This window comes from Acomys minous (genome assembly GCF_964271855.1).
Source record: "Acomys minous genome assembly, chromosome: 14".
Taxonomy (NCBI): Eukaryota; Metazoa; Chordata; class Mammalia; order Rodentia; family Muridae; genus Acomys; species Acomys minous.
The window spans coordinates 55,211,937-55,231,036 of NC_140496.1; the positions used below are offsets into that span (position 1 = coordinate 55,211,937).

A 19,100-nucleotide genomic window follows, 5' to 3' on the forward strand; every position below is an offset into this window, starting at 1 on the left:
TGGGTTTGCCAGTTATTTATCTTCTCAAAGAAACAGGTCTTTGATTGACATTATACATGTATCGTTCCATTCATGTCTGCCGTAATCGTTACTGAAGCCCAAGGTCTATCACGAGGTTAGCTAAGGTCTCTCTGATCATCTTATAGCCATAAGCTTCTCTCTTGCGGCTGATTTGGCTGCATCACAGAGGTTCTGGTAGACTGTGCTCTCATTTGATTTCAGAATTTGAAAATCCTCTGCTGATTTTTCAATGACCCACTCAATGTTCACTCAAAAGCATATTGTTCGATCTCCAAGTATCCGTGCATTTTCTGAGTTTAGCCTTGATGATGAGCTCATGTTATTGGATCTAGTTTTTCCAATCCAGTCAGCCTGTGTCTTTTGTGAGTTAAAGGGGTTTGCATTCAAGGTTACTATCTATTGAGAGGTCTGCACTGCAGACGCTCATGTTGCTCGTTGTTCTGGTTGGCTGGTTTATTTGTAGTCTTTCTGGCAATGCTGGGGGTTTTCTGATTTACTGTGTCAGATGTGATGTCTTCCCAGCTGTCTCCTGGTCATCCTTATTTTCATGTAATGTACTTTTCTCTGTGTTCTCATGGATGAAACTGTCTTTTTTTTTCTGTGTATAGTACTCCTTTAGTAATTGCCTTGTTTACCATTATTTTTATGTGTATAGATGTTTTGCCCAAATACATGTCTACATGCACCTCACGTGCCTGATGCCTGAGGAGGTCAGAAAAGGGCCTTGGATCCCCTAGAACTGGAGTTACAGACAAACATGAACCATCGTGTGGGAGCTGGGAATTAAATTTCAGTCTTCTGGAAGAGCAGTCGGTTCTTAATCTCCAAGCCATCTCTTCAGCACCTTATGCTTTAAAGGAAATATTTTAATTCTCTACCAGTTTTTAAAGATGACTTCATCGGGCTGATTATTTACCTCCAAGGCTTGTAATATCAGTTCATGCTTTCCTGGCTTATAGGGTTGATGTTACTCAGATGTTTCTTTACATATGAGATGGCATTTTCTTCTGGTAGCCCTTGTAGAGTTTATTGATTATTCTTACATATTTACTGTAACATGTGATGAAGAAGTTCTTGTCTGGTCATGTCTATTTGTGGTTTCAGATTTGGGACATCCTCAGCTATTAGTTCATTGAACAGAGGGACACCAAGAACATGTACAGAGGAAAGGGTGTGTGACGTGACCTGTAAACTGAGCAGAGAGGGCTCAGAAGACCAAATCTGCCAATACCTTGATCTTGGACTTGTGACAGGCTGTTGTTGAAACCACGTAGCCTGCGACATTTGATTACAGGAGCTCCAGGAAGATAATACACTGGATAAAAAGAGTGTGACATTAAAAAAAAAAAAAGTAAGCATGACAGAAGATAAGCTGCGATTATTTTGTCACACAGACTATCTTGTCATAGAAGCTAAAATAAGAGTGGTTCAACAGGGAAGAAACAGTCACAGTAAATAGACTCTACTGGGAGGTCATGGTGAGCCCCAAACTAAACACTCTGGACTTAATGAGGCACTGGTATCCTTTCTACTGATTCTCTCAGGGGAGCAAAAGTAAAACCCATGTCCATGAGGAGTGTGTGAGTGCATATATGTGTGTATACGAGTGTATGTGTGTATGTGTGTGTGTGAGAGAGAGAGCATGTATGTGTATGTCTATGAATATGTATGTGTACGTGTCTGTTTTTGCATGTGTATGTGTGTGTGAAATGACAACTGAATATGGAGAACACTTAAATCAGGGTATTACAAGAGAGGAAATGAGAAATCAAAAATTTTTTAATTTTGTAATTAAAAAGGCTTTAATCTGAAAGACAACTTAGGTGTATAGAACTTTGGGGGTAAAGGAATGGGGGCTAACTTTCTGGCTGGCGAAGGCCCTTAAGTTTTTACCGATCTTTTTTTCCTGGAATGAGATTTGAGCTAAGCTAGCTGTACCTTGTAGCTATTGCTGTGGTTTCCATTGGGTTGGCTGGCCATCTATTTTTAGCATGATTATGAACCTTCACTTTAATGCCATTGATTTGTTAGTGAAACAACAACTGGCTGTTGCTAGTCAGGGGATCGAAAAAAAAAATGACGTTTCTGTTTTTCAGGTTTTACACTTAAGTATTTAATCCATTTCCAGTTTATTAGTCATAGCAGAAATATAATGCTTCTCTCATATTGAAGGCTAGTCATTTGCATATGATTTCAATAAACATTTGTGTGCCTCAAATAGTTCTATATGATATGGAAAATAAATGAGAAGGGATCTTTCTTAAAGTCCTTAGTTCTTAAGCAATCAACTAAGTGACACACCAATATGCTTATTATATACCTATAAGGCATATGCAGAACCCACCCGTCGCCATTTTGATGCTCTATCTAGCTCAGTTAGGTTTCTGTTTCCTGGATCTGACCTGCTTTGACCTAGCAGTTTACTTGGAAACCCTTCCTTCTGTAAATCAGTCTGGTGGAGGGTAAGAAAACTAGGTTCAGGGGGAGAAAGGCAACATAACTATTAACAATAGAAAATTTATTATTATATAAGCTTATGCAATCTGAAGCCAAAGGGCTTTCCCATGTAAGCTGTACATTCCTGGATTATAGGAACTGGATCACAGTAGAGCTTCCGGGGAAACAAAAGTAGAATTCAGAGAAAGCTACCCGAGAAATTCCTGAGTGGAGAACAGAGCTGAAGTCATCCTTCTTTCCTGAAAACTCACAGTCACCCTGGGGACATGGCATTACTAACTGGTTGCTAAAACTGGACCCGATGCCAGGCTGGTTGCTAAGGAACCAGTGGTGCTGAGGAAGGAGATGTAGGCAGTGAATGGCGGGCAGCAGCCTTACTTCTAGGAAAATAGTATCTGCAGAGATGGTTAAGGAAGACATATCTAACTCAACTTCACCCAAAATACCAGTGCTCATGTAGTCACTGCAAAACGCATAATGTCTTCTCTTCCTATCAGAAACTTTTCTGCTATTGTTAGGACTCGTGACTGTCACTGTTATGTGGTATACTAAAATTCTCAACATTGCACAAGCACATAAAATGTGACTTCTTTATTAAACATATTAAAACATAAATGCTTTAGAGACCACACAGAGTACACATATTTCAGTAAGGATAAAGGTGAAAAGATGGAGTTTCTGGAGGTTAGTTCTGCTGTTTCTAGCCAGTTTACAGTTTACAGCTTTAAACTGCTGGCCTATAGAGCCAGGTCTTAAAAATATTAACGTAGTGATTGTAGGTGGTGACTTAATGCTCACAATGGAGTTCACACTGCCTCTCAAGAGCACATCAGAAAGGGGCAGGGGCATACATAGCTCAGTGAAAATGTGTTTCCCTAGCATGTGGAAGCTGGGTTCAACCTCTAGCACTGTAACTCAAACAAAACTCAAAGACGAATACATCAAAAGTGTTCACTTGTTTAAGTTAACTTTAGTGAACAAAATGAAGGGTTTCGAGAGAAGTGACAAGATATATTATCAAATGGCAGTTGTTCAATTAGCTTTCTCCTGATATCCTTTTATTATTTATGTATTTATTTTTCCAGACAGAGTCTCTCTGTGTGCCCCTGGCTATCCTAGAACTCACTCTATAGATCATTACGCTGTCCTCAAATTCAGAAAGCCTCCTGCCTCCTGCCCACTGAGTGCTGGGATTAAAGGCATATGCCACCATACCCAGCTACCATATATCTGTTTTTAATGAAAAAACCATGACAGGAGACTTAGCCTTTGATCAAATAGCAATATCAGGAGATACAACACAATTGTCCTCCTTGATTGAAATACATACTATCGAGACCACAAAGGATACATGTACGTTGGGATGCCTCTCGCAGCCAAATGTTTCCGAATAAGTCTTTCAGTACCATACCAGTTAAAACCCTTGGTAGCATGTCCAATGCGTGGAAGATGAACACTTGCTATTAAAAAGAAAAGATTATGATAATCCATGGAAAATATACACAGGAGAAAATAATTATTGAAGGTCTTACACAAAGAACACAATTACAATGTCAAAAATATTCTATGGAGGAAATGGAAAGGGTAAGTAAGTTTTTATGTAGAGCACAAACCCCCAAAAGGTTCTAGAAGTAAGTAGATATGGTAGACATAGATTATGACTGATGGGTGAATCAAATTAAAACTAGCATAAATTCTCCCGTAAGTCAAGAAATTCCATAAACACTGAGAGACACTAGGGTTGGACAGATTAAACTTTCAGAAAAGAACAGTTACAATATGTGACAGGTGAGGAAACTGAAGACAGCTTTCTTGTTGCAGGATATTTGATCCCACCGTGAACCCCGAGATTGCGAACTGTAAAAACCTGTTTCTTGTTTGGTGTGGTTGAGCCCTAGCACACACCTTTAACCCAAGAGCTTTCTGTACACAGGAATTAATAAAGTTAGCCCTAAGTTAAGAGGCAGAGCAAGAAACCAGCAGACAGAGATAAAAGAGCAGGAGGGACTTTGAGATGAGGGGTATTTAGGACAGCATGGAGCAGAAGGGCTTTCTCCTCCTAGCAGTCAGCTGAGCTGAGGAAGAAAGGCCTTTTCCTCTGGGATGTGAGCTGAGGCCAGCTCAGTTCTTTCCCTGCCTCTCTGAGCTAGCAGGCGTTCACCCCAGCATCTGGCTCCTGAGTCTTTATTAGCAAAATTGAACATCTGAGATTTTTTTTTCTTATTAACAATACTTCTTAAGTATACAAACAATGCCTACTGGATGGACACAGTCCACAAGGGAACGGGCTATATGAACACAAAGTGATGTGGCTGAGACCTCTGGTGGGGTGAGAATTTTTGGTTTCTTTAAAAGCACAGAAATATTTATTATAAGAATATGTTTTTTTTTTTTTAATCTCAGGTGTGGGATATGGGGCTGCTTCAGATTGTCCACAGCAGCTGACTATGATTTGTCTTGTGCTCTGGCAAGGGTGTGATTTTGCCAGCTGAGGATAGTTTACATTTAGAATTCTGGGGACTCTTCAGAGGGTATAAATGAGAGAGCCCTGAGATCTGGGGCAGTTGTTCTCTCCCTGTTGCTGCATTGGCTGGTTGCTGGCTGGAGATACCCTGCCTATGATGAGGACTGGTCTTGCCCCAAGGAACTCGACACCCCTAATCAGCAGGAACTAGTCTCAAAACGACCACGCCCCTTTCCGCTCCATCCTTCTTTCTCTCCTACCTAGTGTTGGAGGGTTGGAAGGGGTTGGGATGGTGTGGGGCAGCAGGAAAAAGAAACTGATAAAGTAGCCAAGAGCCCGGCTACCCTCTGTTTTGCTCTTGCCATGCAAATCAAGGGGAGTCTTGACACGCCTTATCTCCTTTCCAAAGTCACAGCACATGTCTGGACAGAAATTCTCATCCTGAGCAGAGGGAAGGCTTACCTTTCTTTTTCTTTGCTGCTGAAAATATCTTCTTCAGACCCTCTTCTAGGGCTGCCATCTTAATGCCAGACAGGACATTGGTGCGATCGCGGTGTTGAGCCACAATCAGGGCCAACTAGAAAGAATAACCACCCATCAGCTGACAGGGCACAAGGCAGCCACACTGCCACAGAGACACTGACCGCTACACTGGACACTGCCTGGACAACAGCATCCTACAGCATACAACATGGCTGGCCCATTTTATTTTGTGGTAACTTACGTAGGCTTCTCTTCCTCATTTTAAGATAGGGTCAAGCTAGAGTCCAAAACATGGATCTCTTAGGTGTTTTCCCAGGAAAAGAGAACTGTTCAGAATCTCAGCTGGTATTCTGTCAGGAATTCTTTCATTCAGCCCTGCTGAGGCCTGAGCAATAGGCCTCATCCAGGCATGCTGCTGTGCACTGTGAACACCTTTTCTTTTGGGGTGCTAGGGATGAAACCCAGGCAAGTGTCCTACCGCTGCCACAATCACAGCCACCAGCTGGAGCCCTCGGATTCTGTTTCTTATGCACAGATGCTGTTGTTCCCCTCTGCCCACTTTGTACAGCGCTGTATACATTACGGAGTGAAGAAATGGAAAGCTCTGGGCCGGTAGCCACACAGGTCTCTGAGTATGAGCTTTTCTTGGCCTCGCTTTCTAACTCTTTTTCTAATTCATCAATGATCTGGCTCAAAATCCACGGATTTGGGCCTCAGAGACAGTCAGGTGGATGCGGTGAAAAGTAAACCTCACTACAGATACTCCAGATGACAAGCAAGCAGGAGATACTTAGGATGCAAAGCAGAGGGGGTGTGCGTTGCTTCCTGTCTTCTGTCAGCTAGGAAGTATCATCCTTCACACAAACTTTTGTATAAACAAAAAAAATGAGTGCTGAGAATCTTGCATCATACTTTCTTATTCTACTCAGGAAATGTTTTTGTGCATATTCTATGAGCCAGCACTGTGTGGAGAACTGATGATAAAAGAAACAGAAGGGGCTGGCCGCCAAGCCTGTGACCTGAATTTGATCCCAAAGACCCTGTGGTGGGAAGAGAACGCACATCTGTAGGTTGTTCTCTAGCCTGACACACATACGCACAGGCAAGCGCACACACACACACACACACACACACACACACACACACACACACACGACACATTATAAATAAAAATGAATAATAAATACATAAATTTATACAAATGATTTTTTTTAAAGATAGGAATCCCTGTATAAGAAGGCCCTGCTGTTAGGTCAGGAAAGAACAAGCAGGTGTTTCAGGGCCTATAACGGATGGGAGCCTTGAGGTACAGAAAAGATATACAGAGTGACCAGCCCTACCTGCTCATTGTGGATGGACTGTGTCCTTTCCCCAGTTGCTGTGTTAGGGCTCTAAACCCTTGGAACCTAACTTGTGTCCACATATGGAAAAAGTCTTTATGAGATTAAGTTCAAACAAGGGTGGGCCCTAATCCAAGCTCGCACATGTACTTTTAAGAGGAAACTTTGGGAGCTGGGGGAAACTTGAGATGCAAGTCCAAGGGCCGGAGTTCACCCCTGAACCCACATAAAAAGCCGGGTGTGGTGGCCAAATGGGGGTGAGAGGGGGGACGCTGGAGACCAGGCAGATCCCAGGTCTTGCTAATTAACTCCAGGATAGAGAAAGCCAGTCTCAAAAAGACAAGGTGAGTGGCCTGAGAACTGACGCTGGCCTCCATATACACACATGTATGTTTGCGCACACACACACACACACACATACAAACTAGGACACAGAGAAAGGCATCAAAGATGTGGACACAGAGAAAGACTGTGAGGACAAGGTGAGAAGGGCTGGTTATGTACAAGCTCTTAGAAAGGCCACTAGAGAAGCCAGACCCACTGCTGCCCCATGTGGTCATGTCTCCAGCACTCACAATCTGTTTCTAAGGCTGAAGCTACCCAGTCTGTGGCATAGATGTGGCAGCCCTAACAGGCTACCCTGCTACTGCAGAGGTTGGGCAGTGAGCAGGTGCAGGCTGGACAGGAGAGGGTTCAAGAGTAGCAGTTAAGAGCCAAGAGTTAGTTCTGGTGTGTGACAGGTTTTTTTTTTTTTTAAACTTACCAAATCTTGCCCTTTGTCTCGAGACTCTTTATCATCAATGGGAAATAAAAGGACATCGCCCAAACTCAAGTCTGAGGTTTTAAAGAGAAACAGCAAGAAGAACATTAAGTTCACTGAAGGGCTGTTCTGAATCTTCCCTGTTTGTTTTCTAATCCATTCGCATTTTTGTTATTTTCTTGCTTTTTGGAATATGATCTTACTCGGTAGCTCGGGCTGTCCTTGAACCTGCAGCAATCCTCCTGCCTCAAACTTTCCCAGGCATGTGCCACCACGGCTTGCTCCAATTAAAACTTTGTACTCCGTCTATAAGAGTTGTTTATAGCCTCTCCCTGTCTCCTGACCTGCCATCGTCTCAGCAGGTACTCGGCGGCTCCCTCCTGCATTTTCACGCTCTCCGAACTCTGTGGTCCTCCTACATCACCAACCTGGCGCCCCCGTGGCCATCACAAGAGATTCCGAAGGGCAGAGGAGTGAGGTGGGCGAGTTCTGGGCTTGAGGTGCCTTCGGAGGCCCCTGCTCGTGTCACATCGCTCACACGCTGCATTCTACCATTTCTATCTGTGCATGTCCCTCTCATCCAAATCACATCAAGGCGATGCTCAGGACAAATGGGCCAATTTAGTTCTGGGCTTGATGGACCCAGTCTGAATTTTCTAGTCCAACAAAATATGATAAATATCCTGCATGCTCTAATCTCTAAAGTCGTTTGAAAACACTGGAGGCCTGGCTACAACACTCTCCCAATCAGATTCCCCAAATAGGCAGACTACCTGCGAGTGGGCTCCATGGCTGTGGCTAGGCTTCTTTTTAAAATGTAACTTTCCCCTTCCGCCTGGGTACCAGCTCTGCCCTGGGCTGCCAGGGGCTGTATCACTGCTTATGCCATTGAATCCCTCTTCCTAGATGACAGCACCAGCCACCTCTAGTTTCAAGGTAATATGGCCACTGAGCGGGGGAGAGCCAGTGGCCACTCCCAACACCACTCTTACTCCGGTGTCTGGATACTATGGAACCCTTTACCCCCTTCACGCCATTTGTTTTCTTGTGCAAAGTGCCTATCTCTAATCTAGAAATCCAAAATCCAAAATGTGCCCAAATCTGAGTTTGAACTCAAGATTCCCACATGATCCCAAAGTAGGAAGGTGCCCACCTGACCTCATGCGGTGGGTGCGTTAAAAATGCTATTACGCACAATTACCTTCATGCTGCCTGTTAGGTGTGTGTGGGACACATACGGACTTTACATTTAGACTTGGATCCCATCCCCATAACGTGCACACAAATCTGAAATGTGAAACCCTTGCGGTCCCAAGCCTTTTGGATAGAGTCTACTCAACTTTTACATCAAGATGCTACATTCTCAAGTTGCCTGTTTTCTCTACAAACCCATTCCCTCTTCCTGCCTCAGTGGCTGAGTGGCGAGTGTCCCAGGCTCCGCCATCTTGTCTCATTTCTCCATCGTGATTACAACCCCCGCCTTTGCACAGGGTCTCCCCACCCACACCCCTCCTTCCACTCTCTCCCTGGGTCTCTGCGGTTCCAACCGCCAGCGCAGTATCCACAATCACTTCTCTCAACAGTCTGCGTCACTAGAGCCAGCATTTGTGCTTCGTCGGCTTACCCTCCCCACCCGCCATGAGGGGCAGAAGCATGAGTTACACCCCATCTCTGAGAACTGTGGAAGGCGTTTGTTCCTTCCACCAGGGCTCTTACCCTCTCAGCCACCTCAGGAAAGGGGCGTGACTGCCGCACATGAAAGAAGGCGCCTTTCCCTGGACCCAGTGCAGAAGGCTAACACGGCCCAGCAAGTGGCCCTGCCCTCACACAACCTTACTTCTATCTTCAGGGAGCGTGGTGGCCCTGGCTGTGGTGACTCAAGCCTGAGCTGCTGAGAACTGTTTCAAAGTGTGTCCGATTTCTCTCCCCTGTGGAGACGGTCAGTGGGGCGAACAGGGACACCATCTTCAGTCAGAACACTTATATCCACTATCCTTATCCTAGCCCCAAGGGAAGCAGGGAATGTGTCAGCCACAAATTATGGATGAGGAAATATGGATGGGGGGGGGGGTGGCACGCGCCTTAGCAGTACACACAACGGGCAGCTGGTGACAGGAGCCAGGTCCTGCTGGCTCTTTTCTGTCCTGCAGTGCTTCGTAACCCACCCGATGGCCCATATTAAGCATCCTCTCCTGTCCTGCTCTTTCCTTGGCCCTCTCCTCCTCCTCTTCCTCTTCCTCCTCCTCTTCGCTCCTCACCTTTCATTTTCCCGGCCAGCTCATACGTTTTCCTTGGTTCAGCCGATCGTGTTTCCAGAGCCGTGAATAAGCCGCCTCTGCCCCAGCGGCCGGAATCATCTGCAGCAGAGAGAAGATGTCCATCTACACAGGAGGCCAGGCCAGCCCGCGGCTTAGAAAGCCAAAGGCACACTAAACAGGCTTGTGGGAAAATGACGAGGAAATATATCTGACCTCCTAGGAATATTCTAGAAGGTATACGTGGCCACTGTGCCAGGAAGGGTCATGACAGGAATCTCAGAAAGTAAGTGTTCTCAAAGAGAAGCTCCAGTGTATCTGTAAGTGCTGAGGGTAGGAGGTGGGGCGGAGAACACAGAGTAGACGGGCATGACGGAGCCGGCACTGGTAAGTCCACAGTGCACACGCCCGCACACTGGAAGAAGGAAGCAAAGCAAAGCTGCTTTAGTGCAGCTGGTTACACCTTGTATTTATACTCGTTTATTCTACACATATTGGCTCATATATCTTACGTGTCAAGCACTGTTCTAAGCACCAGCTTATACCAGCGAACAACAATAACAAAAGTCCCTGCTCCATGAAGCTAATTTTCTAATGCAATGAGAAAGTCAAATAAACAAATACACGTTATTGTGTACCAGGGGACAAAGCTCTCGACAAAGGAGAGCAGGATAGAATAGGACAGAAAGTAACACGGAGACCACTCTGCATAAGGCGGCTGGGGAAGACCACTCTGAGAAGCAGACATTTGCGTAGCGTTCAGTGTGGTCACTGGGGAAAGAGGAGTCCAGGTGAAGGACTTAAAGTGTGATGGCCACAGGAGGGACACACTTGGGGTTTCGCTTTTCCTCACAGGATGTATTTATTTCCCAAATGCCACCTCATTGCACCCTCTTAAATCCGCTGTGCAGCGAGCGGATAAAGAGGATGGGGCCCAAGGTGGTGCATAACAACCAGCAGAAAAAAAGAGTCCAGTCCCCCTGCTAAGAGCCATGCCCCTTGCCCATACGATGCCGCACGGGGGTCATCAATTTTAGGTCACATTTTACCTCTCTTCTAACTTCTTGGCATCTATAAAGACAAGGTATTCTCAGGGTCACAGCTAGCTCTCGTACCTACGCAGTGCACAATGACGGCGTCCTCTTCGCTGGCCTGGGGGTGAGTGACGTCACCACTGACATAGTTGATGGACATTGAATCTAGATCCTCATAATCTAGCTCGGCCGAAGAGTCATCTCCGCCCTCAAGGTCCTCGAGCTCACTGTCCTCCGAGGGCAGGCAGGCGGACTGGTAACTGTTGGATTCCCACCAGGCCATCCTTCACCAGACCAGAGAGAGAGGATTAGTGGCCCCTTGGTCATCACTCACAGGGACTGCGATTAGCACCTCCCCTGGCCGATGTTTTCTGCCTATGCAGAAATAACCAAGTTTTACTGACTGGCCCGACCGCCTCCCTCTACGCTTACAACAAGAAGCCACCGAATGTGTCAGGGCCTGACAGCCTGAGTTCAATCCCGGGTGCCAGCATGGTGAAGGGTGGGAAGAGACTCCTGCACATTCTCCTCTGACCTCCCTGTGTGCACCGTGGCACATGTGTGTGCACATGTGCACAAGCTCGTGCACAGACACACACACACAAACATACACAGACAGACAGACAGACACACACACACACACTAAATAGATTCTTGTTTGACAGAACTCATCTTCACCTTGGCACAGAGGACTAAACATAAAGGTTTAATCTTTAAAAACATACTCTGACTCCAGTAAGAGCTGCCAGAGTGATCAAGGTTTTCTGGCTTAGAGCCATGTCAGCAGTGGGCTCACTACACAAGGGCCCCCCAGCAACAGGTCAGCAGTGGGCTCACTACACAAGGCCCCCCAGCAACAGGTCAGCAGTGGGCTCACTACACAAGGCCCCTCAGCAACAGGTCGGCGGTGGGCTCACTACACAAGGGCCCCCCAGCAACAGGTCGGCGGTGGGCTCACTACACAAGGCCCCCCAGCAACAGGTCGGCGGTGGGCTCACTACACAAGGCCCCCCAGCAACAGGTCAGCGGTGGGCTCACTACACAAGGCCCCTCAGCAACAGGTCGGCAGTGGGCTCACTACACAAGGCCCCCTAGCAACAGGTCGGCGGTGGGCTCACTACACAAGGCCCCTCAGCAACAGGTCAGCGGTGGGCTCACTACACAAGGCCCCTCAGCAACAGGTCAGCAGTGGGCTCACTACACAAGGCCCCTCAGCAACAGGTCAGCGGTGGGCTCACTACACAAGGCCCCTCAGCAACAGGTCAGCAGTGGGCTCACTACACAAGGGCCCCCCAGCAACAGGTCAGCGGTGGGCTCACTACACAAGGCCCCTCAGCAACAGGTCAGCAGTGGGCTCACTACACAAGGCCCCTCAGCAACAGGTCGGCGGTGGGCTCACTACACAAGGCCCCCCCAGCAACAGGTCAGCGGTGGGCTCACTACACAAGGCCCCCCCAGCAACAGGTCGGCAGTGGGCTCACTACACAAGGCCCCTCAGCAACAGGTCAGCGGTGGGCTCACTACATAAGGCCCCCCCCTAGCAACAGGTCGGCGGTGGGCTCACTATACAAGGCCCCTCAGCAACAGGTCAGCAGTGGGCTCACTACACAAGGCCCCTCAGCAACAGGTCAGCAGTGGGCTCACTACACAAGGCCCCTCAGCAACAGGTCAGCAGTGGGCTCACTACATAAGGCCTCCCCCCAGCAACAGGGACCCCCAGCCTGGTATAATGCAGACAAACTTCTTCCTGCGTTCAGCTTCCTGCTTCTCCTTCTTCTTCTCCTCCATCCGTCTCCTCCTCTTGGCTGCCGCTTCCTGTCTTTTCTCCCGCCTGTCCTCCAGCTCTGCGGGGCTCAGAACCTTCTTCCTTTTGCTGGGCCCTTCTGCAAGGCCTGGGATGAGAACCTTGGAGAGGTAAAGACCTGCAGTCAGGGAGGTGGGGCTTGCCTGCCCCTCTGCAGCCTGCATCTGGAGCAACTGAAGCACCGCATCGCCACACTGCCTGGTGGGGGGTGCTGATGGTGAGACACCCTAACTTTCTGGCCCGTGTGATGCCCCATAGGTGCTGTGCCCCCTGGGCACTGAACTCAGCCCAAGCACTGCTGGGGTTGGTAGAGGCAGTCTCGACCATTTCATGAGGGACAACATAATTCCGGATAGCTTTTCTTTCTTGACTGGAATCGTAGATTGTAGGATGCCATTTTAGTTTAAGCAATCTTACTGCAACTCTTCCTACAAATGTATTGCATGATTCCTTTTGAACTGCATCATTTCAGCAAGCTCATTATCTAATGACAAGAGAGCATACATGATGTGCCAGGCATCCTACTAATTATTTGATTAATTATGACTTAGGGCCATGGATGCCAATAGCAGGCATGGCGTCTTCTTGCCAACAATGTGGATCTGAGGGGTGGCTTTGAGGTCCCAAATCTGCTTTTAGTTGCATGAAGCTGTATAAATATACTTGCCTTCTTAATGTGTACTTGAAGGGTCTCATGTAGCCCAGGCTAGCCTTGAACTTGCTATAGAGCTAGTCCGGCCTCAAACTCCTAATCCTCCTGCCTCTGGTTCCCAAATGCTGGGATTATAGGCATGTACCACAATGCTCAATTTCTTGGTTTTTAATGTGAATTTTTAAAAATTTATTATTTGTGGGTGGGAGGCATAAATGTGGAGGCCAGAGGACAACTTTTGGAAATCAGTTCTCTCCTTCTACCATGGCTTCTGGGAATCAAACTCAGGCCATCAGGCTTGCACAGCAAGTGCTACTACCTGCTGAACCGTCTTGTCAGTCTCTTAATGTCTTTCAAATATTTGTTTATTTTATATTTTATGTGTAGGGGTGCTTCACTTGCATATATGTGTGTGCACTAGGTGTGTGCAGGAGCCTGTGGAGATCGGAAGACAGCTGTGATCCCCCAGAAATGGAGTTACACAAGAATGTGAGCGGCCGTGGAGGTGTTGGGAATCGGGGCCTCCTGGGAACAGCGGTGGCTCTAAGCAGTGCTTCATCTCTCCAGCCCCTCCCCTGCCTGGCCAACGCTTTTAGAATATTTTGCAGTTTTTATACTAGAGTTCAGTTCACTCTTTAAATTGTGTCAACCAGTCAACACACACTTGTTTCGTAACAACCCATCCTAAGAGAACAAAGTGACCCCGCATCATTCTTTGCTTTCTTTAGGGTAACAGTTTGAGGACTTTATGGTTTCTTACGCTGCCTTTATTTCGGAGGGACCGGCCACCATGACTCGCTTTCTCTAGAAGAGTTTTCTGAAGATTCACCAGCTGTTCAAATGACTTTCTGTCTTCTTTACTGGGCTCCTTGGAATAGTCCCTGCCTTCAAATAAGTACATGTGGTCTTCTAGGAACACAAAACCAAAGAGAGGGATGTCAAGCACCGGGAAATGGAGTAATACTAAAGCAGCTACGAGAAAGAACAAGGAAATGGTCATACTCTAAAAACGAGACAAGGCCAGCTTATGACCACGGTGCTCTAGTTCCTGTCGCGGATACCTTTGGGCCCTGCATATGAATCCTGTAAGCTCGCTTTTCATAGGACAGAGCACGGCTCATGACCCCATTGATGACCAGGGACTGTGGAGTCCCCTCACCCTGCTGAGTCTCCAGCCACTCGGTTATCCCGTTCTGCTCCTCAGCGTGAATCTCACCGACATAAAGATCTCCTAGCAGATCCCCATTTTTCAATGCCAAGCACACATTTAACACTCAGCCCACTCCCAGTAATAGTAAACAAACAAATGACATGTCACCTGAGAAAACGAACCATCACAGAAATGATACCTGTATTTACAGCACTGAAGCTCCCACGCTGCACTTCCTGCCTCACACCTTGCACAGGGATGTTGTAGCTCCTCGGTTCCCACAGCTGGTTTCTGCCTTACACAGCTGGTTTCTGCCTTACACAGCTGGTTCCCACCTCACACCTGCACCCTGGCTAATGGGGGCTTGCACAGGGATGTTGTAGCCCCTCAGTTCCCACAGCTGGTTTCTGCCTTACACTGCCGGTTCCTGCTCACACCTGTACGCTGGCTAGCGGAGGCTTGCACAGGGATGTCATAACCCCTCGGTTCCCACAGTTGGATAACGAAGGAGGCCTTCTGATTCCGAGGCCAGGGTGCTCTCTCCTCAGTAGCTGACTAGACACAGGAATTATTCTTGAACTGTGCTTGTTCTGTAAGATCACTGTGTTTTAAGATTTTATTGTTACTTTAATTACATGTATCCATGTGCCTGTGGGTTTGTACACATGAGTACTGTGCCTGGGGGTGCGAGGGGAGGGTACAAATCCCCTGGAGCTGAAGCTGGAGACAGCAGTGAGTTAGCGAACATAGGTGGTGGAAACGCAACTCGAGTCCTCTAGGAGGGACAGCGAGTGTTCTGAGCATTTGATTTCTGTAACTGTGTAAAAGGATAAAGCGCACAAGCACGGGGCAGCTTTACAGATAAAGATCACGGCTCCATGAAAATGGTGAACAATCAAGATGAGGAATCAAGTCAGAGTCATCCATGATCAGCAAGCAGGAACAGGAGAGTGTGACCGGAAGCAGAAGAGCACTCGGCAGCACACGTTAGCACACGTTAGCACACGTTACCAAAGCATGTGTTTTCAGACCACTGGAAAGTCAGCTCTAAGTACCTTTTCCCTGGAGAGTACAAAAGCAAAACATTTTTCGTTCCCGAGAGATCGATTGCTTCACACTTGTACCAAACTCTAACCAGCTGTAATTCTAATTGGCATTTGCTAATTAAATCAGCAGGGGGCCTTCAACGAGATGCTCTATCAACAAGTGGAAAAGAAAATAGAGATCTGAGAAGTGTCAAAACACAATCAACATATGTAGCTACATACACGATGAAATTCTAACTTCTCACATAAATGTGCCTTTTAAAAACCCTGGTGTACAAGATAAACCAATCTCTTGTTTGGGGTTTTTCCCCTGGGGCTGCTTTAATGACTAGTCTCTCATAGCCACAGATGTGATTTTTTAAAGCATGCACCCTCATGCTGCAGCCGAGAGGAGGCTGCACCCACACCCTAGACCAGCGGTCCTCAACCTGGCTCTGCACCCCTTTGGGGGTTGAAAGACCTTTTCACAAAGGTTGCATATCAGTTATTCTGAGTAATATACGTCTATATTACAATTCATAACAGTAGCAAAAATTAAAGTTATGAAATAGCAACAAAAATTATTTTGTGGTTGGGGGTTACCATAGCATAAGGAACCATATTAAAGGATCACAGTATTAGAAAGGTTGAGAACCACTGCCTGAGACCCTCACATATACCCTGCCAGTCCAACCAGCCTCCACACAGGGATCCTAGACCCATTCATCAAAGACAAGCTTCCAAATGTTAATTCCTGGCAGTTGGCCTTGTCTAAAACTATGTAATCTTTTAGCAGTCAGATTGACTTGGAACAGTAATGATCTTTCTGAAAACACTGCAATTTTATTTTGTTCTGGCAAATGCTGAAAAAAAAATAAAGCTGAAACTAATCTAAGTGGGTGAAGAAATGGATGTAAGCTTTGGTATTTAAGGTAATCAAATATAACTTAAAAAATATGGCCACATGCATCTCTTTCTCCCTTCACCTGAAACTTCTAAATGACACTAACGGGATTTTAAGAAAGATGTATGAGGCAACGGAAAAGTTCAGTGCTCCCTGGAGAATGTAAAGTGGCTGAGAGAACAACAGAGCAGCAGGAGGCACAGAGGCGGAACAAGAACAAGGGTGCTCAGCCCAGGCTAACTGCGGAGGGAGCAGACCCTCCCCACCCCCACCCTCCGGAAGCTTAGCAGAGGACCACAGCTGGGAGCCTAAGAGAAGATCTGCACCCCAGAAACACTGGAAACACAGAAGCCACAGCTTAAACCTCCCCTTCCATGGATGGTACTGGAGACTTTGTCTCTGACACAGGCCAATTAAAGACTTCAGATGAGAATGTAGGAAGGCTTCCTCAGTGCACAGTCTGCTCACCAAGCATAATGCTGGAGGGAGGCCCCAGGAGCATCTCTCTGCTCACAGCACAGATGCCTGTCAGCTTCGGGTTACTTTACCAGCACGGTGAGCACACTGCCAGAGGATGTGAGCATTCCTAGCAAACTACCAACAAGAACAAAGGATTCCAAACAGCATTAAAGGAAAAAAAAAATGAGGAGGAAGGAAAGCAACTGGAAAGAAGAAGAAGAAGAAGAAGAAGAAGAAGAAGAAGAAGAAGAAGAAGAAGAAGAAGAAGAAGAAGAAGAAGAAGAACTAGAAGAAGAAGCAGCAGCAGCAGCTGCCGCCGCCGCCGCCGCCGCCGGGCAGTAGTAGCGCACGCCTTTAATCCCAGGACTTGGGAGGCAGAGGCAGAGGCAGGTGGATCCCTGTGAGTTCCAGGCCAGCCTGGTCTACAGAGCAAGTCCAGGACAGGACAGCCAAGGCTACACAGAGAAACCCTGTCTCAAAAAATCAAAGAAGAAGAAAAGAAGAAAGAAGAAAGAAGAAAGAAGAGGAAGAGGAAGAGGAAGAGGAAGAGGAAGAAGAAGAAGAAGAAGAAGAAGAAGAAGAAGAAGAAGAAGAAGAAGAAGAAGAAGACGACACCCTTCCTGTGATGTACATTCTAAACCTGTAACAGGTAGTCTCAAAGAAGAATCAGGATAATACTGCACCCTTGAAATGACAGCAGAACACAAAGCAGAGAACAAGAAAACACCAAAACATCTTGAAGAATACGAATGAGAGGCTATCGTTCAGAATGCCAGACAAACACTGAAAAGGTGAGCAATCAGCTGGCTCTAGCAGTATCAGAGGTAGTGAGGATGCCCTGAGACCTGGGTACCGGAGCAAAGACCACCACGGAGAATGCAGAGACTAGAAAGTAGGTGCGGCCCGACATTTCAGAGGGCACTGCGCTCTGTGTATTTGTGCAGGGGATGTGGGGCTACCTTTCCCCTCCTTGCCTTGTTATAGCAAAGAGAAAGAGAAAGTGAGTGGTGGAAGATCAGCTTCTGTAGAAACAAAAGCAGGTGACGTCACGCCCATCCCACCTCACACCCCAAACCGGATGCAACACTTTATAAGGGCCCAGTTCTCAGGCAGAAGGCAGGCCTGAGCTAGAGATACCGACTTCCTATCACTGAGGGTACAGGGAAGCAGTCATTGACAACCATGAGATGTCAGGAGCATTCTTCACACAAAAACACTCCAGTGGTCTAGGAGTGTATCTCAGCTTGTACAAAGCCCTGGACCAATGCCCAGCACCGCACAGACCAGCGTGGTGGCACATGCCTATAGTCCCAGGCCTGGAGGCGGGTGGGAGAGGACCAGAATTTCAAAGCTAAAGATCCTTAACTTCAGTGGTGAGTTTGAGGGCAGCCTGGGACGTACAGCACCCCAAACTACAAATGAACGAACTTTACATCCAAAAATTCAGAATACTGACCAAATTCCAGGGGGTGGGGTGGGGGAACACCTATACATGTGTCAGGTGCACAACAGGGTCTGCACAGTTGATCAGCACATGTTAGATTTAAGAGGTAAACCTCAGGCCTGAGTGATGGCTCGCCACTTAAGGACTCCTGCTGTTCTCGCAGAGGGCTGGCTCCACCTGGGAAGTGCAGGGGGAGAGACAGCCTTGCCCTCAGTGGCAGAACAGATCTCATCAACGGACATTGCCCTGGACTTTGACAGCTCTGAGGCCACCTGCAGATCAAACTCTGGAGCTACCATTATCTACCACTGTGCTGCCCGAGGAATCAGGACAGGAAACAGGAAACATGACCAAGCAAGGAAGCAGCACTTGCCCAACAACCACAACTCAGCGACTGAGCCAAGAAAAGTGCAAAGGTTTCTGGTAGGGACGACAGATGACCTGAAGGAGGCTGCAAACAGATGAATTCAGGACCTGGGCAAGGTCGGCAATACAGAGGGAAGGTTCAAAGCAAGGCAGCAGTATGGATTAATAAAAACTGAGAAAAGAGATTTTGGACAACAAAAAGAAAACAAAGAGAAATGTTGAAGATGAAAATTTCAATAAATCAAATTAGCTCACAGTGGGAAGAATCACCAAAACACTCACCCAACCAGAAAGAATAGCAAAGATGGCAGCCACAGTCAACAAACACTACATCTGAGGGCTGAAGGGAGAAATGGCTCAGGGGTTAAAAGCATTTGCCGCTCTTCCAGGTTTGGTCCCCAGCACACACATGGCAGCTCACTATCATCTGTAATTCCAGTCCCAGGGGATCCTACGCCCTTTTCTAGCCCCAACCCCCACAG

General features: G+C 47.0%; 1 protein-coding gene across 4 annotated transcripts in view; it reads right to left on the reverse strand.

Annotated features, from left to right (window-relative positions):
• Nucleotides 1-2,522: 2,522 nt before the first annotated feature.
• CHD1L (chromodomain helicase DNA binding protein 1 like) overlaps nt 2,523-19,100 on the reverse strand; it is a 56,341-nt gene continuing 39,763 nt past the window's right edge. For 3 of the 4 annotated variants that reach the window (XM_084757178.1, XM_084757177.1, XM_084757176.1), the window contains 8 exons: nt 14,031-14,179; nt 12,556-12,719; nt 10,896-11,098; nt 9,784-9,882; nt 7,529-7,599; nt 5,405-5,519; nt 3,830-3,938; nt 2,523-2,873 (listed from right to left, as the gene is read on the reverse strand). In XM_084757178.1, the coding sequence (XP_084613304.1) occupies nt 2,795-2,873; nt 3,830-3,938; nt 5,405-5,519; nt 7,529-7,599; nt 9,784-9,882; nt 10,896-11,098; nt 12,556-12,719; nt 14,031-14,179 (989 nt within the window). In that variant the 3' untranslated portion in view covers nt 2,523-2,794. Of the gene's footprint in view, nt 2,874-3,829; nt 3,939-5,404; nt 5,520-7,528; nt 7,600-9,783; nt 9,883-9,996; nt 10,196-10,895; nt 11,099-12,555; nt 12,720-14,030; nt 14,180-19,100 lie in introns of those variants that run through there. The other variant, XR_014774552.1, reaches the window with a different exon arrangement.